Raw genomic sequence first — 17,679 nt, 5'->3', positions numbered from 1 at the left:
TGCATATTAAAAAATAGTGAATTTTATGTGAAATGTGCACGATTAAAGATTTTGACTGAATTAAAACATCAATTATCTGTAAAATGTGAACGGACCACAAATTAAGATTTAACAGTCATCAGATGTCTTTGCTGGAGTCTTATTTTTAACATTCAGACTTTTTCAAACCTTCCCTGCTGTGTTTTTTTCATGTTGATTATATGCAAACTTTTGATGGTGATTTAAATCTACATTATTTAAAACTTCCCCCATGGATGATTTATTGATTGCAATGTTGCACTTTACAAAGAGGAACATCCAAAGAACAACTGGAGCCCGATTTAAGTCGCAGTATGTTGTAAAATTGTTAAAAATGTAATAAATCAAACTGCTTTTCATTACTTCAAAAAAGCAGCCTGTTGGCGGTAAAGCCATGAATGTAGCCACAGATTTGGCAAACAAATTAAACCCAGTGTGAGTATGTGTTGATAACTGCAGTGAAGTATTTGTATTAGTGAGAAGCAGGTGGCAGCCAAATGAGCAAAGTTGTTCTCAGTCAAAAACTATTTCAAGCTCAGCACAGATTTGTACTGAGAAATCATAAATCTACATGATGTTCAGTTAATGCCAGCTAGTCGCACACCAATTAATGCGAATTTAGGTGGCTTTTACAAGATTTGGCAGCGATGTGATGTCACACAGGGGTGGATCCCTGGTTGCGGTGACAAGAGAAGACAACTCTTTCTTCCATAGGAACACAGAAACAGCAGGATGAGTCATAATTCTTTTTTGTAAGCGGTGAAACAAATTTTCAGAAGATAAATCATTTTTGTCTCCACACTGTTTGCCTGCTGTATGCTGAATATTCTCTGCTAAAGCCTCACCAGCACACACTAGTACTGACTGGAGCAGGTTAAGGCAGGACACAGTAGATAAGCACGTGACACACTTGAATGTAGGCCATTTTTAGTTCTTGTTGGGTAGAAGAGAAATTCAGCTCTTTAGAGGATACAAACTTAGAATCCTCAAGGAGCCTCATTTCTTCTCCTTCCAGCTCGAAATTGGCTCTTTTTAATGCAACTGAAAGCTCGCTGTTTTACAGGCACGAATAAAGAAGCGGATGTCCTAGAAATTCAAATGTTGTTTGCGATGGCCGTGTCCAGGAATACATTTTCTTGTCAGAGTGATTGATCAGTTATATTATAGTATCTTCGCATCCTCCAACTGTCCATTGGCTTGCTGGTATTTTTGTCATTTTTACATGCCATGCGGTAACTGGTTGCCATTGTCATCACGGCAGACTGGGAGCCGGGGAGAGGACGCCAGTGCTGTGCCAGTTGGCGCAAGTAGTGAAAACACAAGGCAGACACAGCACAATTCTAATTTTCATCGTTCCAGACACGAAGGTCACTGCTTTGGCACCTGCAGTTTTTACATGTTTGGTTAGTTATTGACTGAGTCCATGTACTTTGGATGTATGTGTAAATTGAACTGATTTATTCCTGTATAAATTATGAAAGTGTTGATTTCCTTCTCATTAAAAAAAAAAAAAGAGGTCAGGTTATCCATGCACAGTTATGTAACACAGGGTGATTTAGGGCCACTCTAGTGATCAACTACAATAGTCTATTAATAGGGCACACTAGTAAATAGATAATTACAAATCTTGTGATATACATTTATTTTTCTGAATTATATAACACCATGTGTAAAGAAAGAAAAAATCGTTTGTTCACGAGAGGCTCATCGTGATTGTTATTTAATGAGTTAGCTCTCATGCCCCAGATCTGTTAAAGAAAAAAAAAATCAAAGAAATGCAGCTTTCTTCTTTGCTATGCTGCACACACAACACAGGAAAAATGTGTGCACCTTAGGTTATTGTATGGCTTTATCAGTTTTCGTGTAGCTCTTAAGCCTGTAGATATATTCTCCTGGTGGTGCTTTGCTTAGCACACAATAGTTCTGCAAATATCAGGGGCCAAGTCATTATCTTCTGCTCAGCAGGTCACATTATTGGAGTGTTGAACTAATGATATGTAATGAGCTCTCTGTGACACATGTCTAGCCACCCTTACTATCGTGGGGCCCATTAATAGATAACAGCATCATAATTAGCTTCGTTGGGAAGCCAAACCTAAGCTTATAAATATATCAAACAACAGTTAAGTTGCGTAACTGCAATGTATGCAGTTCTTATATTTTGTTTTCTTGTGTGTATGGTATTTTGATGAAAGTATTGTGTTCATCGGCACAGCTAAAAATTGCTAAGTACTATGACAGGCACTGATACCGTCTACTGTATAGTATACACAATACCGACAAGAGCGTTTTCAAAGTGTGGACATGTATAATTGTCTACAACTACTTTTCCTTTTTAAACAAACAATAATCTATGGCTAACAGAGCGTCGAATCATTATTGTCAGTGTTTTCACTGTGCTCAGTAAATTGAAAGCCCGGGACACAAATACATGGCTGTCTTAAAAATTTATATTGGAAATGGTTTTGATGTTGTACCCCACTGCAAACACTTTCAGCCTTCTGCAGGTCTCCTAGCAACAGCAAACAAAGGCAGGACCCATCTCAAGTTTCCCGTGGAGCGGCCAGTCCGGCGTGCCTTTGATCTTGACTGGGAAAATAGCTGAGTGGGCACTACTCGCATTTGTCTTTCATTTACTCCAGCACCCCCACCCCCTCCCAAAATGTTCACTCAAACAGCCAAATCTTTATCTGTCCGCAGCAACCAATACCCCTCTTGGATAATCAACCATAGCAAGAGAAGTCATTGATGCACTGTTTAGTCAAAATTGGACGTTTTTGTTTTGGAGCACAGCTGCTGTAGCTATCATTTGTGGTTCCATCGCAAGAAAACAAAAGTGTAAACCCAGATAGTTTAATCCAAGATGGTTTAACCCTTGTTTCCATTGTGTCAAAAGTGTCAAAAAAGACTTACCTCAAAATTTATAAACCTATGCCTTGGTACTTTTGAATGAAGCCGTTTATCTTCCATTGCAAGAAAATACAAGCGAAACCCAAGATTGCTTAAACCAAGATAGTTTAGCTGTTTTTGCAGCGTGTAAAAAAGGACTCACCTCAGAATTTATCTGTCCATGTCCTTGGACTTTGGGACAAGGAACACGTGAAGCATCTAAAACATTGTTTTCAACTTTCTAAACTCAAAGCACTTGTTTTTCATAAAAGTCTCAATGCCAAAAGGATACTTAGCAACCAGTGTGGCTTTTGCAAGTCTCTGGGCTGACACAGTGCAGGAGAGTGCTCCCATTTAAATTCAACATTAAAAGTCTAGGCTGCACATGGGGAAAAAAATATTTAGGAAGTTTAATAATGCTTTCGAAGTAAGTCTTTGGAATCAAAAATACATAACTCATGCTATGCATAAACATGACCAAGTAAATGCAACGCATCTTAAGGCTGTTTAATGTTATCTTACTCTGCTCTGCTTTCATCCAAAACAGCTCAGACAGCTCGAGAGATTAAACAAATTGAAGTGTTACACACTGTTTTGGTGTAATTTACTGTAATTGATGTTTCTATCTAGTGCTGAGGCCTTCTGAAGCAATTGCTTGTGTTTGTAGGAAGGCATACAACCCAGTGGGATGTATTGACCGAGGCTGTTGACTAATACTGCTATATTGGCATGTTTTAATGCTCTCCCATTGTTTGACTAACAGACTCCGCTCTAAAGTTAAAGCACACCTTGCACACTGCAGGGGAAAAAAAGGATATCAGAGCGTGTTTTATCACTTTGTTCTATCAGAGATGACATAGAAACAATTTTTTTTTCTTTTGGTATCTTAATAGGTTAGCATCTAGCTATAATATATGCTATAATAACCTAGCTATAATATATGTTTGTGTATCTTAGAGTCAGAATACTAACATTTTTTGTTATAAAAGTGCTAAAAGAGGTTTTGTTAAAAAAAAACAAAAACAATATTTGCTCACATACCTTTTGTGATTTCATCCTTCTGTGATGGATACCCCATGGTGCTCCCATTGCCATATTTGCCACATTTTCGAGTGTTATCTTCAGGTATAGTTACACTAACATTGTCAGTATGAACAAAAAGGTTTCTGGTCTTATTGTTTGATATAGTTTTCTTCCTCTGGAGCAATTTCCACAACCAAACTTCTGTTTCCTGTTTGAACATCCACACGTCTTCACACAATACGGACAGAGATCACTTCTGAAGCTGTGGTAACACTGTCCTTGTATGGACAGAAATTGTTTCAGTATTAAAACACAGTTTTAAAATGAAAGCATATTACTGTGAATATAGCCTTCCAGTGCTTAGAACGTTTTTTTTTACGTTTAACCCACAAACTCCTCTGTTCTTGATTATGTGATTGTTGCTTATCAGAATCAGAATACTTTTCTAATCCCTAAGGAAATTATGCATGTTATCCTTGAAATGCAATAATGTGCAAGAACAATGTGTCCACATCTCCAGTTACACCACATTGTGTTGCATATGTGGTCCATAAATGTACCACAAACTAACACCCAGCAACAAGCAAGTGATCAAAATTGGGACTTGATGAAGAACACAGTAGAGATCACGAGTGAAGCTATACAGCTATAAGATACATTATCTTACTGTTACAGGACTGTAACTCCACATAATAGTTTCCCCCAGGACTGCTGAGTTTGGTAAATAACCACGTGTTTACTGGCATATTAGCTCATGTCAGTGATATGCTTTGAAAAAAGTAAAAATGAATGCATTTGCAATTTAAATTCATACATTTAATACAATTGTAACAAGACGTGCAACATAACTTGCTTAATGTACCGAAAGTAAAAGTGCAGAAATGGTTATTTATGATGTTAACTGATCATATAGTGATGTATTAATCAGCTTGAATATTGTAGATTTTTGGATATGATTTGGATCAGATAGATGATTAGTTCAAGAACATCATATGTTTTATTTGTAAAACTTAATTTGTTAAGTAACAACAAACCATAGATTTAAAAAAAATGCAGCGTAATAAAAATACTATTTTAAATTGAAACGTGATGGAGTAAATATCAATAAAGAGAAATAAAAGTACCTGAAAATTGTCTAAGGAGAAACAAATTAAATGTAGAGTCATGCAATATAAGGCTTATCTTCAGAAATGGTGATTACATTATGTGGTGAGATAGGGAAATAGTTTTGATTGACAGTGCAGATGCCTGTGTAATTGCAAGACTAAAAGCAAACATGAGGACTTTGATTTAAGTATATTTGGTAAATATACTGATGCCAATAGTTTCAAACTCAAAAGTCTAAACAAACACTGCAGGTTGTTTGGATTTATTATTCCATTTAGACATGATCACAACAATGTCAGCTCAAATTTTGTAGATATAGTTCTTCTCATAGTGCAAAGGTACACTATTTCCAATTAACCTAAAAATGGGAAATAAATATTTTACCTAGTACTGTTTTATTAGTTGTATTATCTGTCATTCCTGTTAGTGAGTTTTTCAGTGTCTTTAGCAACTGAAAAAAACTCCCAACAAAAACATTTCATCTGTTATAGATGGTTGTTTGCAGGGAATACTTGTCCTAGCTGGTTCCTATTTTGGGTCGTCAAAGCAGAGGTTCTGTAGGAGTGCAGTTTTTTTTTTCATTCCTTCAAGATCCTATTATGGAAGCATGGAAGTTTTTTTTTATATCTTGGAATTGTAGGAAAAAAATGCCCCACCCTTGCCTTCAGCTGCCTGTATTCTTCTCTACAAACATGTTACACACTGAGGAAGAAGTCACAATATTTAATATATAGTCACATTTTTTTCCAGGTTGAATAACAAAACAACAACAACAAAAGAGGTTGTGATCTAATACAGAAAATTTGAAGTGCTCAGACAAGGAGACCTTTACCTTTCAAGCTACCGTCTGACCTGGAAAAGCCAGAGTAACGTTTCGTTTTGCATCTCACCTTCAAGAACTCTTTGCTAGCTAAAATAGTTCTTCTGGGAAGAAAAGGAAAACATTTGAAGTAGATCTCTCTTCTCCCTCTTTCTCTTCCCCCAAAACCCATTTGAACCCCTTTTAGCATTTATATATAGTATATTTCTGATTCAGAATCCTGTGCAAAAAGACTGTTATGGCATCAGGTATCATCACATTACCACTGACAAAAAATAAAGCATGTCTTCATGCTTGTCTGCACCAAACCCCACTTGGAGTACCCTTCTGATGACTGCTTGTGCCAACTGACAACAATGTTGGGGTGGAAAGAATGTATTAATATCCTCTTGAGCCCTAAGCATGAACATTTACTGTCACCGTTATTTATCCACTTATATGCTTACCAAATATAGGTGTCCTAAGAAGTAGTTTAGTTACTGGAAGCATTTCAGTATTTTTGCCTTAATGTAGCAACGAGGTGGGACTCTCTCTGTAAAAAAGAATCATTTCTGTTTTCATTTAATACAATTATCAGTTGAATTGCTTTTTTATTAACAGCAGCTTAGGGTGCAAGTTCATTGTGCTGGAGGACATTATTGTAGGAAAATAAGTTGCGATGTCTTTAAATGGAAAAACACACACTCTTATACACACCATCCTCAAAATTGCTTTCTTAGAAGCTGCAACTCACTTTTTCAGATTTGAATCCAGATAAATTCTTAAACTCGTTTTTGGTACTTTTTATTATTTTCTTTTTATATTACAGTTTTAAGCATTTCTTGAGGACACGTGTTAATTGCTAACCTGCTTTAGATGACAGTGTTGGTTGTCTAGCTGGATTTCTGTTATCTACTTTACTACAACAAAAGGTAGATATGTTTTCCACCACACTGTTAAAATTGTCAACTTCAGTTGTACATCTGTCAGTGGAAACAGGATGGTGTTTTTTATGGTTCATCAGCTGATTGGATCTTGGGTCTTTCTGCCTTAAAGGATAGTATTTCTCCTACCCTTTTCAGGATTATGAGTGCCATGTCTTTCTTAAATAGTCAGAGTTATTGCTCCCGCTCTGCCAGTCATGAATACTCTACTTGCCTGCTACCTAATAGCCTACTCCACCACCCTGTGCCCAGGAGACTTCATATGTTTTGTGGTTTCACACAATCTAACAAGTGCCCCATCTTGCCTGATCCTTGTTAATATAACACATGGCAGAATACAGTGAAATTCGCATGTGAAGAAAATTAATGAATCTTCTCAACAAACCAGTTTTGATCTTTCAAACCCAACTAGAGCCAAAACAGAAGCCCTCTTACTCTCAGAGGCCCAACGTGATACTTTCAGTCCCTGTGGAATTTAAAGAGGGAATGGAAGCTGGCAAAAAAATTTCTCAGCAAAGTTGTCTTCTTTTCTCTCCTAAATTTGCCAGTTTTCAAGAGTTCATCAGTGTGGGCAACAGGCTTGGGAAATACAACCCTTAGATACAGATTAATTTCATCCTATAGTTCTCCCACAACCTGCCTCCTTACGAAATATAATGATGGACAGACCTAGAGAAGGTCTTTGCAGCCAGCCACCTTACTTGATTTGTTCTCCATTGCAGGGAGGCAATCTGTAAACAACCCCCCCCCCCCCCCCCCCCAAAAAAAAAAAAAGGACAAAGGGACGAATGGTCAAGTGCAAAAAAAAGGGCATGTAAAACCTTTCTCAACATACCGCTCTACTGGCTGCAACAGTGGAAGCCTCCAGTTTGGTTAACAAATACTGACTCAGCTTAGTATGCAAAACAAGACCTGGAGAGTTTTGTTCAAATGCTTAATCACTGACTTCAGTCAAATAGAGGTATTTAACAATATTTCTAATATCTCTACTTCATCTCATTGCCCATAGAGAGTGATGTGTGTTACTTTATATAAACGTGCAGGAACACAACAATATGCTTTCTGACCTGTTTTGGCTTACAGCCTTCAATCCCTGGCTTCTCCAGTCTACATCTCACATATCCTTGGGCGAGATACTACCCCCCATTGGAGTACGGATGTGTGTCATGTTTACGAAGAAAAAGAAGAGAAAAAAGAGCTTGTGTGAATGGGTAAATAAGGCAAGTTGTATAAAGTGCTTTGAGTGCTCAGGTAGAGTAGAAAACCACTATATAAGAACCAGTCCATTTACCATAACTATCTTTCCAACCTCCATATTTTCTGTAAATAGCAGAAAGGCATCTATAAAATATGATTGTTATGATCTTGGCTCACAGGTCTTTGTCTCGTGAAAGAAAAAAAAGAGCAAAAAAAAAAAAAAAACCCCAAAGAAAAACATAAGTGAGCAAATATGGAACATAGAGATCGAGACCTGGAATCATTAGTGGTAAGCATGATATTGCTTTTCTGGCCCAATCAGTAATCTTAAGACATTAGCTCGTGAACACCTAATTTATAATTATCTGGAAAGTAAATGTCTTTTCAAATATTTCCTTTTAGAAGGGACAGCTATTCAAGATTCTCAGTGTCAAGAGCAGGGACAAAGCACCTGTCAGGGCACAAGGGTAGAGTGTAGAGAAGGGAAGGTTAAGGGCTGGGTGTATTTCTTTCAAGCCCTTTGTTTGAACCCACGCTTTAATTTCAATCAGCAGTAGATTCTAAAAACTTCATATATAAAATCATGAATGAAACCTGCCAAAAAAGCTCAAATTTTGCTGACTTTCTCCATAACCTTTTAAAAAGTTTTTTTTTCTCTTTCCCCTAGAAGTTGTACTTCTACCACCATCTTTGCTCTCGGGGAATTTTTCTACAGACTCCAACTTAGGTTTCTTTCAGTGTCACGTCTGTTCCTTAAGATTTCTTTGGTTGGTGTACTTGTACCTTGTCTGGAAGCAGATCACGCACTGTGCTGCCGCCACTTTGCATACTTACTCATGAAATAAGAGTGCAATGTTTAAGTTAAGAGAACAAAATCATTTTTGCACTTAATTTACTTCCAGATCCAGATTAACACTCAAAAGACCCTCATAAGATTAGTGGATGTATTAATCATGTAAGCTGAAGTTATGTACTTTTAATGTATTATTACTGTTTAAGGCATACATGGTAATAGTTGTTGTTAGTATATAAATTATTAAATGGTTCTTGGATACTTCAGATATACATGTTGATAAATGTTATAGATACATAAATGATTAAACGGATTCTTGTTTTTCAGTGTACACACTACCTCAGATGCTATGGTCCAGGCATCCTTAAACTTACCTATAATAAGCCCCTAATAATCTAATGTACTTTAAATATCAAGTTTAGAGCAAACAGTATTTTTACATGATATTAAATGTTTTATTTTGTGTTATATGGTAAAAAAAAATATTCAATATTTCCTTTCTTTAAACAACTTATTGGAGGTGAGTGGCCAACCACAGATGGTCAGATTCCCACTCAATCATTGTACCTGCATAATGTACCACTGTTGAGAGCTAAGGGTGTTGGAGTGGGAAAGGGTGATTCAAACCATTGTAAAGCAAGAGTGGGTTGGTGTCAATCATTTGAAAACTAAAGAAATTTAATAAATGTAATGAATACAAGTGCATTTATTAATTTTTTCTTATTAATATTTCTAAAATAGCACAGTGCCTATAAGGGACATTTTATACCTATTTTAAATGCAGGTACACCAATAGAATCAAGGTGTTACAAACAGGAAAATCTGGCAACAATGTAAGGGTTGAACATTTCAAAATTTATGTTTATTGAAAATATTATTGAATAAGTGGATCGGTGTACATAGACCCTCTAAGGTAAATACTTTGTTACCACCACATCACTCTAAAATGTCGAACTTGCTTTTGACCTCAAAAATAAAACAACAAGTTTTACTAAGGTACTTTAATGTATTTTCACTATGTGTGGCAGAAGGTTATTAGGAAAAATAAAAAGTATTTAAAAATCTTACTACTGAAAATTCTTGGGCCCTCTTTTGAAATAGATTGACTGGACTAAAAGGCCCCCCTACTGGGTATATAAAGAACGCTTAAAGCTTTCGTGCCTATTTAGAGTAATGCGCAGACATTTTACACCATCTCAATCTGTCATCCTATATGTTGTGTACACATGGAAGAAATCAGTGTCTGTTTGTGCCATATAGAATCTTTAATATATGACATTTCTAGAGAGGGAAAAACAACCCAACAACAACAATCATGGCACAGACGGAGTGGGGGTGGGGTGGCTCTCATTGGGGTTCAAAAGTAGAATGTAAGATGTCTGTCTTTGTCTAATCCAACACATTTTATTTTTATAACTGAGAAATCTGTTCAGGGACCCCCAACATTTTTTTTTCCAACTGTCAGGGTGTCATTTGTCAGAAAAAAACAAAAAAACAACGTGAAACTGTATTCCCACCCCCATTCCTTCTGTATGTTATGAGGTTTTAGCTCTTTCAAAAATGCAAGGTGGGTGTTTGTATCAGATGGACACGTAGACACAGCGACCTTCCACGTCAAATACACACAGTGCTGTGTGGAGAGTACGGACGATCTCCTGATTTTTTAACGGTGTTATGCACTTTGGCTTCATCCTCACTCAGTAAAATATGACTTTAAGATGACGAAGCATTTGGACCATAGTGAGCATTGTCCCTCATGATTGAGATGTTAACCTTCAGGGCAACCCTTGCTCTTCAGTACCTCATTTTCTCTGTTCACCTCCTCCTACGTCTTCTTCGTTCCCCTTTACCCTGGTTTCTCTTCTCTAGCAGCCTGCACAGTGATGCTCTAAAGCCATTAGTGAGTCCTAGCACCGATAATGAAGCCACAGAGGTGGTCTGAGCCAGTATGGCATTGGCGCTGGAACACGGGAGGAGGGTAGATTAGGATAATTACCTAGCCATGGTGGAGCAATGAAAAAAAAAATCTCTGACTTCCTGCAGGCCTTGAACAGCAAAGGAACACAGTTCAATCAGGCGCGACACCAATTGCTCAAAAAAGAAAGAATAAAGCAAATTGAAAAATTAGTTCCAAGTATTTTTAGTGAACACCGTGTGTATATTAGACTTTTTAAAATTGTCATTTTTTTTGTTTTTGCAGGTGTTCTCCTCATCCCGCTCTTATGTATATATGTGTTTATTTGTTGTTTGGCTGTGATTTAGGTCTGTCACACATACTGTAAGGACATCCTAAATATCCACGCTCACAGAGACTTTGAAGAGCCTATGAGGTCAGGTTTTAAATTATGGTCTGAACCCACACCAAGCTTTCTCCCTCCACTCCTGTAAATCCATTTTCCACACAATGCATTTCAAATCAAAGCAACGTCACCATAACACGCCTTAGGAAACATTAAGCCATAGTGCGTTACTTTCATGTATGATAGCATAGCCCCTGTATGCTTTGATGTGCTCGCGTTTTTTTTTTTTTTTTAATGCTTTATTAATAATAACACATTGGCTCCTTCTCACACCACCATCAGCTTCTGATGCACCTTTCTCTCCTCCTGAACAACATCCCTCACTCTTTCCATGCCTCAGCTGCGTCATCCCTCCCCAGCCCCTGAGCCGTGTCTCAGGATTGGCCCGTTTGTGTTTGGGAAGGAGATTAGAAGGAATGACATGGGCCTTGAGATGAAGAGAGTTACAAAGACCTATCGGAGGGCAGAGAGTACAGAGAGCAGAAACACCATTGGCTACTGAGGAAATCAGACATGTCTTCATTTCTCCCAGCCATCCTCGCCGAGTGTCATTTCCTCACCCGAGGAGGGAAGCATAGGGGGGTGGGTGAGGATCAGGATTTGAGTTTCTGTTTGTGAGTGTAAGTGTGCGTGGAAATGTGTGTTTGCTTGCGTGTTGTGTGCAGTAAACATAGAAATACAGAGGGATGAGCATGTAGACACTGATAGCACTCACCTCCTCCAAAGCTGGCCAAAATACAAAGCAGCCTGCGCATTCCTAGTGTTGTCCTAGCTGAACACTATGAATGGGATGCCTGATTCATAGACATGCAAGCTTATCTTCTAATAAACTGCTGCAGCTTTATCAGTGGATGTTTTACATCTGTGTTTTAATGGCAAAAGTATCCCAAATCACACAACTGCTGTTGAGTATTTGCTGATATTTTCCTTCTGGCAAATTCAATATAATGCCTGCAATTTACTGGATCACTTAGCAGTTTGTCACAATAACATGTGTACGCCTGCACACAAACATCTGCTGATTTAATTTTCTTCTTTTGTGATATCGTTGTGTTTGTATACCTCTTTGATCATTCTCCAATCTTCCTGTTATGCAGTATGATTGAATCTTGTGTATTTTATTTTCTGATTTTGATTGATCCTTTCTTCCCTACACCTTCTAGAGTACATTTTTCCCCCCCAGCTCATTCATCTCTGTTTATATTCAGTGAAAAATAAATAAATATGTATTAACATGCTGAAATAACTCGTTTCTGTCTTTATTGCTTTCAACATTTACTCTGTCATTTCCAAAAGCTTTCTGCTGATCTACATTTATTCCATTTAAAAGGTGTGCACATGTGCCAATTATGCAGCGTTTTACATACTGATTTGACAGAATTTCACAGTGGAAAAATCTTCCTAAAACACACAGTTTTGATGATGATACGAGACGTTGCTCGGTATGTTTCTGCTTGTTAGGATGCAGTTGCTTGACTCTGGCTGTCTTCACAGTGATATGACTGGGAGCAATGGGGCTGAGCCCCGGCCTAATCTCTCCGCCTCGGCCATAATAGATCTGTGTGGTCTAAAGGCCCTCTGGGGGCACCTGGCTCCCCTCCCTGCCATCTCTGGCTGAATCGAGTGTTGAGGCCATCCCAGCGCAGAGACCAAGGGTCAGCTTCAAAGGCCTCCTGCCCCCTTCCTGCCACCTGGTGTTCCATTTCGGTCGAAGGGTGCATTTCCTTTCCAGTCCCTCCACCCTCTGTTGCCCTTCTCAGAACAGGTTAAGGACATCGAGCTGGTACAGCTCCTCCCTGTGATCTCCTTCAGCCTCCTCCCTAGCCGCCCACATGCGGAGACAGGGTGAGAGATCAGTCCCACCCAAACATCACAGAGTCACACCATCATTTGAAATATAAGTCTGCTTTTGATTTAATCGAAGCCCGACAATATATATGTCTATACATTGAGGTAATTTGGTAGTATATAGTGAAGGATCTGCTACATTTTTATGAACTTGAAGGTGTGTAAGGAACTTCAAATCTGTAATCTACAGTTTGATTGTGTAAAGTGCATCATTAAAAAGTCCTGAGTTTAGTCATAGAGAAAATAATTACTTCCACACAAAGAATTCATATTTATAGCATACCTTTTAATCACATTATAACACAATATGTGTACATTGTTCCAACAGTTTTTTTCAAAGGTAAGAGCTTGTTTATAAAGGAGCATTAAATAAGTAAACTTTTTGGCGGTCACTTGAAACACATTTTATTATTAACTGAGCACCATATCATCTATGGTATGAGTAACTCTCTCTCTTTCCCTGTTGGTCAAGGAACAAATGGCAGGACTATAAAACACACATTTTTTATCTTCGTCAGGGCTGCTGGACAATAAGCTCCAAGAATACATATGAATCAATTGAGATTTTGAATCTTTTTATAAAGCTGGACCATTTTTTTCCCTCCAATACATTAGCAGATCTCAGTATGTCCGCTACTCTTGTGAACAGGGATGAGAAGGAGAAAGAGGGAGAGGAAATAAAGGTCTGATGAGTTTGGCAAAGAGAAGATGGAGGCTGAGACAGATGGCATGAAGTCTGCAGCACTCTGGCGTGGCTCGCCTGGTGCTAAAATCCTCCTCTCTCACATTCCAACAAATCCTACCAGGAGGCTGGGGAGTCTGTCACACCACTCCAAGTATCCACACAGCTCGCTTCCCCCTCCTCCCCCACCCACTGTTGCCCCCCTCGTGCAGCCGAGCCTCTGGCCACTCTGTATCACATTTCTACTATTTTATTCTCACGTACGTAGAGATTCACGTATTTGCATATTTGCGGTAGGTCATTTGGACCTTTACAGACCTGGTAAGATAAGCAGCTCCAGGGGTGCAGATAAGAAGAGAGGCCAAGTGCATAGTGAAGAGATGCGGCCTTGCTGTCACTGCAGTATAAAAACCTTATTCTGTAAACACTGGTGCAAATCATAAGGGAAAGACTGTACCATCCATTTCTATCACAGGAGACTTAAGAAGCTTTTTGATTAGTTTCACCGCAGTCAGCATCAGCCAATGGTCTCGAAGAACAGCTGTGTTACCCAATCTCAGTCCGAACATGCTGCTCAGACCCTTATTTTGAGGCTTCTCTTGGGTCTTACAGTCCAAAATGGACAGTAGTTTGACTGATTACACATAGCAGAAACTAACAACTGGATCACGGGCTCCACATGACATCTTCATCTCCAAATACTGTACTATTGGATTGCCTTTGAATTTCTGAAGCATGCTTTCTTTCACCGTCTCAAAGTGGTCCATCTAATAAGAACAGTCTAATTTATTTTACACTATGCCCGCTCCCCACGTCTCTTCCTCGCTGTCTTTCTGCCTGCCTTCTGTTTGTTCTAATGAATGACTTCTGAAATGAGGTGCTGCTGTGAGGAGGTCACACAGGGCTTCGAAATCACATTACTGTTAATGATAATAAAAAGAACAATCTGTGTTAAACCTCTTGGATGTTTTCTTTTCTCTCTCCATATGGAAAGAAGGTTTCATCTGCTACTATTTTGAACATCGTCATGTTTGGAAGTCTCTGCAATTAAAATGCGCACTAAATATTTTCATTTTTGGGGTTTTTTTTTATGTGTTTTTATGCAAATGTTGTCTCTTTGCAGAAGAGTGTGTTCTGATAAAAAGGTATGCAGTGGTGCGCCATCTGGATTACAAAGTACATCGCCGAGCACAAAAACATAGTGCAGCATAAAAAAATAACACTTTCAGGTTTACCAACAACACCTAAATTTCAAATGCGACTGAATAAACAAATGCAATAAAAGTAAAGTAAAGGTGACTTTACCTCTTTGTGTGTACAGACGTTACACTGCAGATCTAACAACCACGACTGATTTGCATCTTATCATATGTATAGTTGTAATTTGTATAACAGCGGTCAAATAATAACAATAATAACAATTTGAACAGCTTCAGAATAAGTTTTAAGACAAAACTCACAACTTCAGGCAAATTCAAACAAGTTTCATCTTTCACGAAGGTTTTCAGCACCAATGCATCATATGAGAATCTAACACCAACGTGTTTGCTGGGCTTGTTTACGTGGATGTCATCTTCACAAACAGATCACCATCACCACAGAGACAGAGTTTCTGGCTGTCCTTCCTACGTGGCAGGGCAGCATGGCGTCCCCAGGCTCATTGGCACTGCAGCTGTCACCCACAGGATGGAAAAGTGGCAGGGTCGATGACTGCACGGCGTGGCTTCTGGCAGCATCCCTCCCTTCCTGGCCCGGTGAAAGGGCAAGGATGGGGAGCCCAGTCTCTCAGTGCATTGATCGAGGGCCAGCCCTCCATTAGCCACCGTTAGGGCTAAAGGTCAGCTAAGGCCAACGGATGGGTCGTGCATCCGCATCCTATGGAGTGACTCATTCTCACATCCAGGGATTGAGTCCTTGTCACTTTGGTCTGCATTACCCCCTACTTCTGGTGACCACATGAGGATGCCCATTCCTGTCAGAATAGCCCCCTCCCCGATGAGTTGATGCACCCTACTCAGTGACATTTTTTTTTTTTTTGGGTTTGGTGTCAATCACATTCTGCATTATTTTTGCTTTTACAGATATTACTATCTCCTGCCAAATTAAAACAGCCTTCCATCTCATTTTCTCCAGCAGAAATTGCTTAATAAATGAGCAGGGCCTGATTTGCACTGATGATCACAGAGCAACACAATTGCATCAAATTGCTCACCCAGAGATGGTGCACCACATCGTGCTGATCACTGAGTGGCAACTACTGCCTGGTGTGGTTTACATTAATGCCGCCAGGCTGTGAAAGGGGATAATTGTGGTGCTAAATGCTGTAGAGGCTGACAGGATCCATTTCTTGACTTGTCAAGGGCAACAGCAAAAGAGTGGGTCATGCCGGGGTCTATCCACACAGAGGAAGATGAACTTGTTCGCACAAACATGCATGCACACACGTGGGCACATCAACACACACATAGCCAGACAAAATCAGCCGCACTCCACATAGAGATGATTGTCTCTTTCTCCTGTCAGGTTGGGCTTTTTTCCTAGCCATAGAGACCTCATCCTGGGAAATTGAGCAATTTCTGATTGAAAATAGTGCCGGTAATTAGAGCACTCACTATTTGTAACCACTTGGCAATACATTAGTATGCAAAGCTGGCAGCCAGCTTATCTTGGGGAAAACGTTTGTTTCCTTAATTGCCCTCTTAGGACAAAAGTGAACGGGGTGGGTGGGGAGGGAAGAGAGTAAAATGTTAACGTGCTGCAAGCCCAGAATAAGAATGGAGCCTGTGTGTTGAGGGGATGTGACTCCCTGAACACAGGGGTTAAACTCCACTAATAGGCTGCATACAGCACACATGGGTGCACACACACAGATACAGAGTAGTGGAGCATGCATGCACTCACATATGGGCACACACTGACACTGGCACACGGGCACACGGAGGCACAGACAACAAGACAACTATGATGAGCCCATACATTCCAGAACACACACAATTAGGCACGATTAGCTCCACAGACATACTGTATTGTGTAAAATTAGACACGTGAATACAAGTGTTCAGCACGCCAGTGAATTAAACGGGTCTGTCTTTAAATCCATTAAGATGTGAAACACAGAATGGCTTTAGTTCCCTCATTTAGTTTGATAACTCTTTCTCAAACACTCACTTCTCAGTCCGCAACACTCATCTTTATCGGTATGTGCTCATACTTGTCATCTAAAAAGTGTCAAGGTTTGACTGCAATCTATGTGATATATTACAGTTAAACATATGGAATTTCTTAATAGTTAAGTCCTATAATGCCTCAGTTATTATTCGCACCACACTTCTTTAAGGACTCTTTTACATTGGAAGCAGAGGTGAGTCTAACATGTGAAATTCTCCATTTTTTTTCTTGCTATTTTAGGCACAGTAAGCTGGACCCTAATATCTATATATTTGCACACAGAAAAAAAAGGTTTCGTTTTTAATTAGAAAATGCGATGCAAATTAATTCTTTCTTTGCTTAGTGACTCCAGAGGCATTTTACTTTGAAGTAGTTGCTGAATTACTGTGATTTCCCCTGATTGTTGGACAATAGTATCTATAACTTAGAGGACCAGACACATTCCGCATTTTCTAAAAACACAGACCAAATAAAACTTTGTACCTCATGGAAAAACAAGGTAGAATTATTAAATAACCCTTTACTCATAGATTAAATGGGTTTCCAGGATACATGAGAAAGTTGTATGACTGAAGGCCTACGTTTAACTAATAAATATCCAGGTGTAGATATTGATATCCAGAAAACGTGATTTTAAAAGTAATGGATCTTGTTCCTACATATAAACAGGCTAACCTCAATCATGAAACCTTCTGATAAACTAATGGCGCAGTCAGACCTCAGGTGTGGTTTGTATATGTGTATCCTGAAGACTATTAGCCCTTAACTCAGTTCAAATCTTGTAAGCTGGCGCTTGATATTTTTGGGCCCTTTAAGAAACAATGAAGTTAATAAAATATAAGAAACTGCGATGACCCGCTGCACTGTTTTCCTCTTTGAAGAGGTTATCACCACATGTTGAAACTCATCTT

The 17,679-nt window shown here is 39.0% G+C and overlaps 1 protein-coding gene across 3 annotated transcripts in view; it reads left to right on the top strand.

Annotated features, from left to right (window-relative positions):
- LOC148106220 (uncharacterized) overlaps positions 1–12,272 on the top strand; it is a 94,709-nt gene extending 82,437 nt beyond the window's left edge. For 2 of the 3 annotated variants that reach the window (XM_087851127.1, XM_087851121.1), the window contains exon 5: positions 11,411–12,272. In XM_087851127.1, coding sequence (XP_087707253.1) covers positions 11,411–11,572 — 162 coding nt within the window. In that variant the 3' untranslated portion in view covers positions 11,573–12,272. Of the gene's footprint in view, positions 1–11,032 lie in introns of all 3 variants that reach the window. The other variant, XM_087851131.1, reaches the window with a different exon arrangement.
- The last annotated feature ends 5,407 nt before the right edge of the window (positions 12,273–17,679 follow it).

This window comes from Neolamprologus brichardi, chromosome 2, assembly GCF_056152115.1.
Source record: "Neolamprologus brichardi isolate AB-2024 chromosome 2, ASM5615211v1, whole genome shotgun sequence".
Taxonomy (NCBI): Eukaryota; Metazoa; Chordata; class Actinopteri; order Cichliformes; family Cichlidae; genus Neolamprologus; species Neolamprologus brichardi.
Note: the sequence above shows the minus strand (reverse complement) of the source record. Positions and strands in the feature narration are given on the sequence as shown.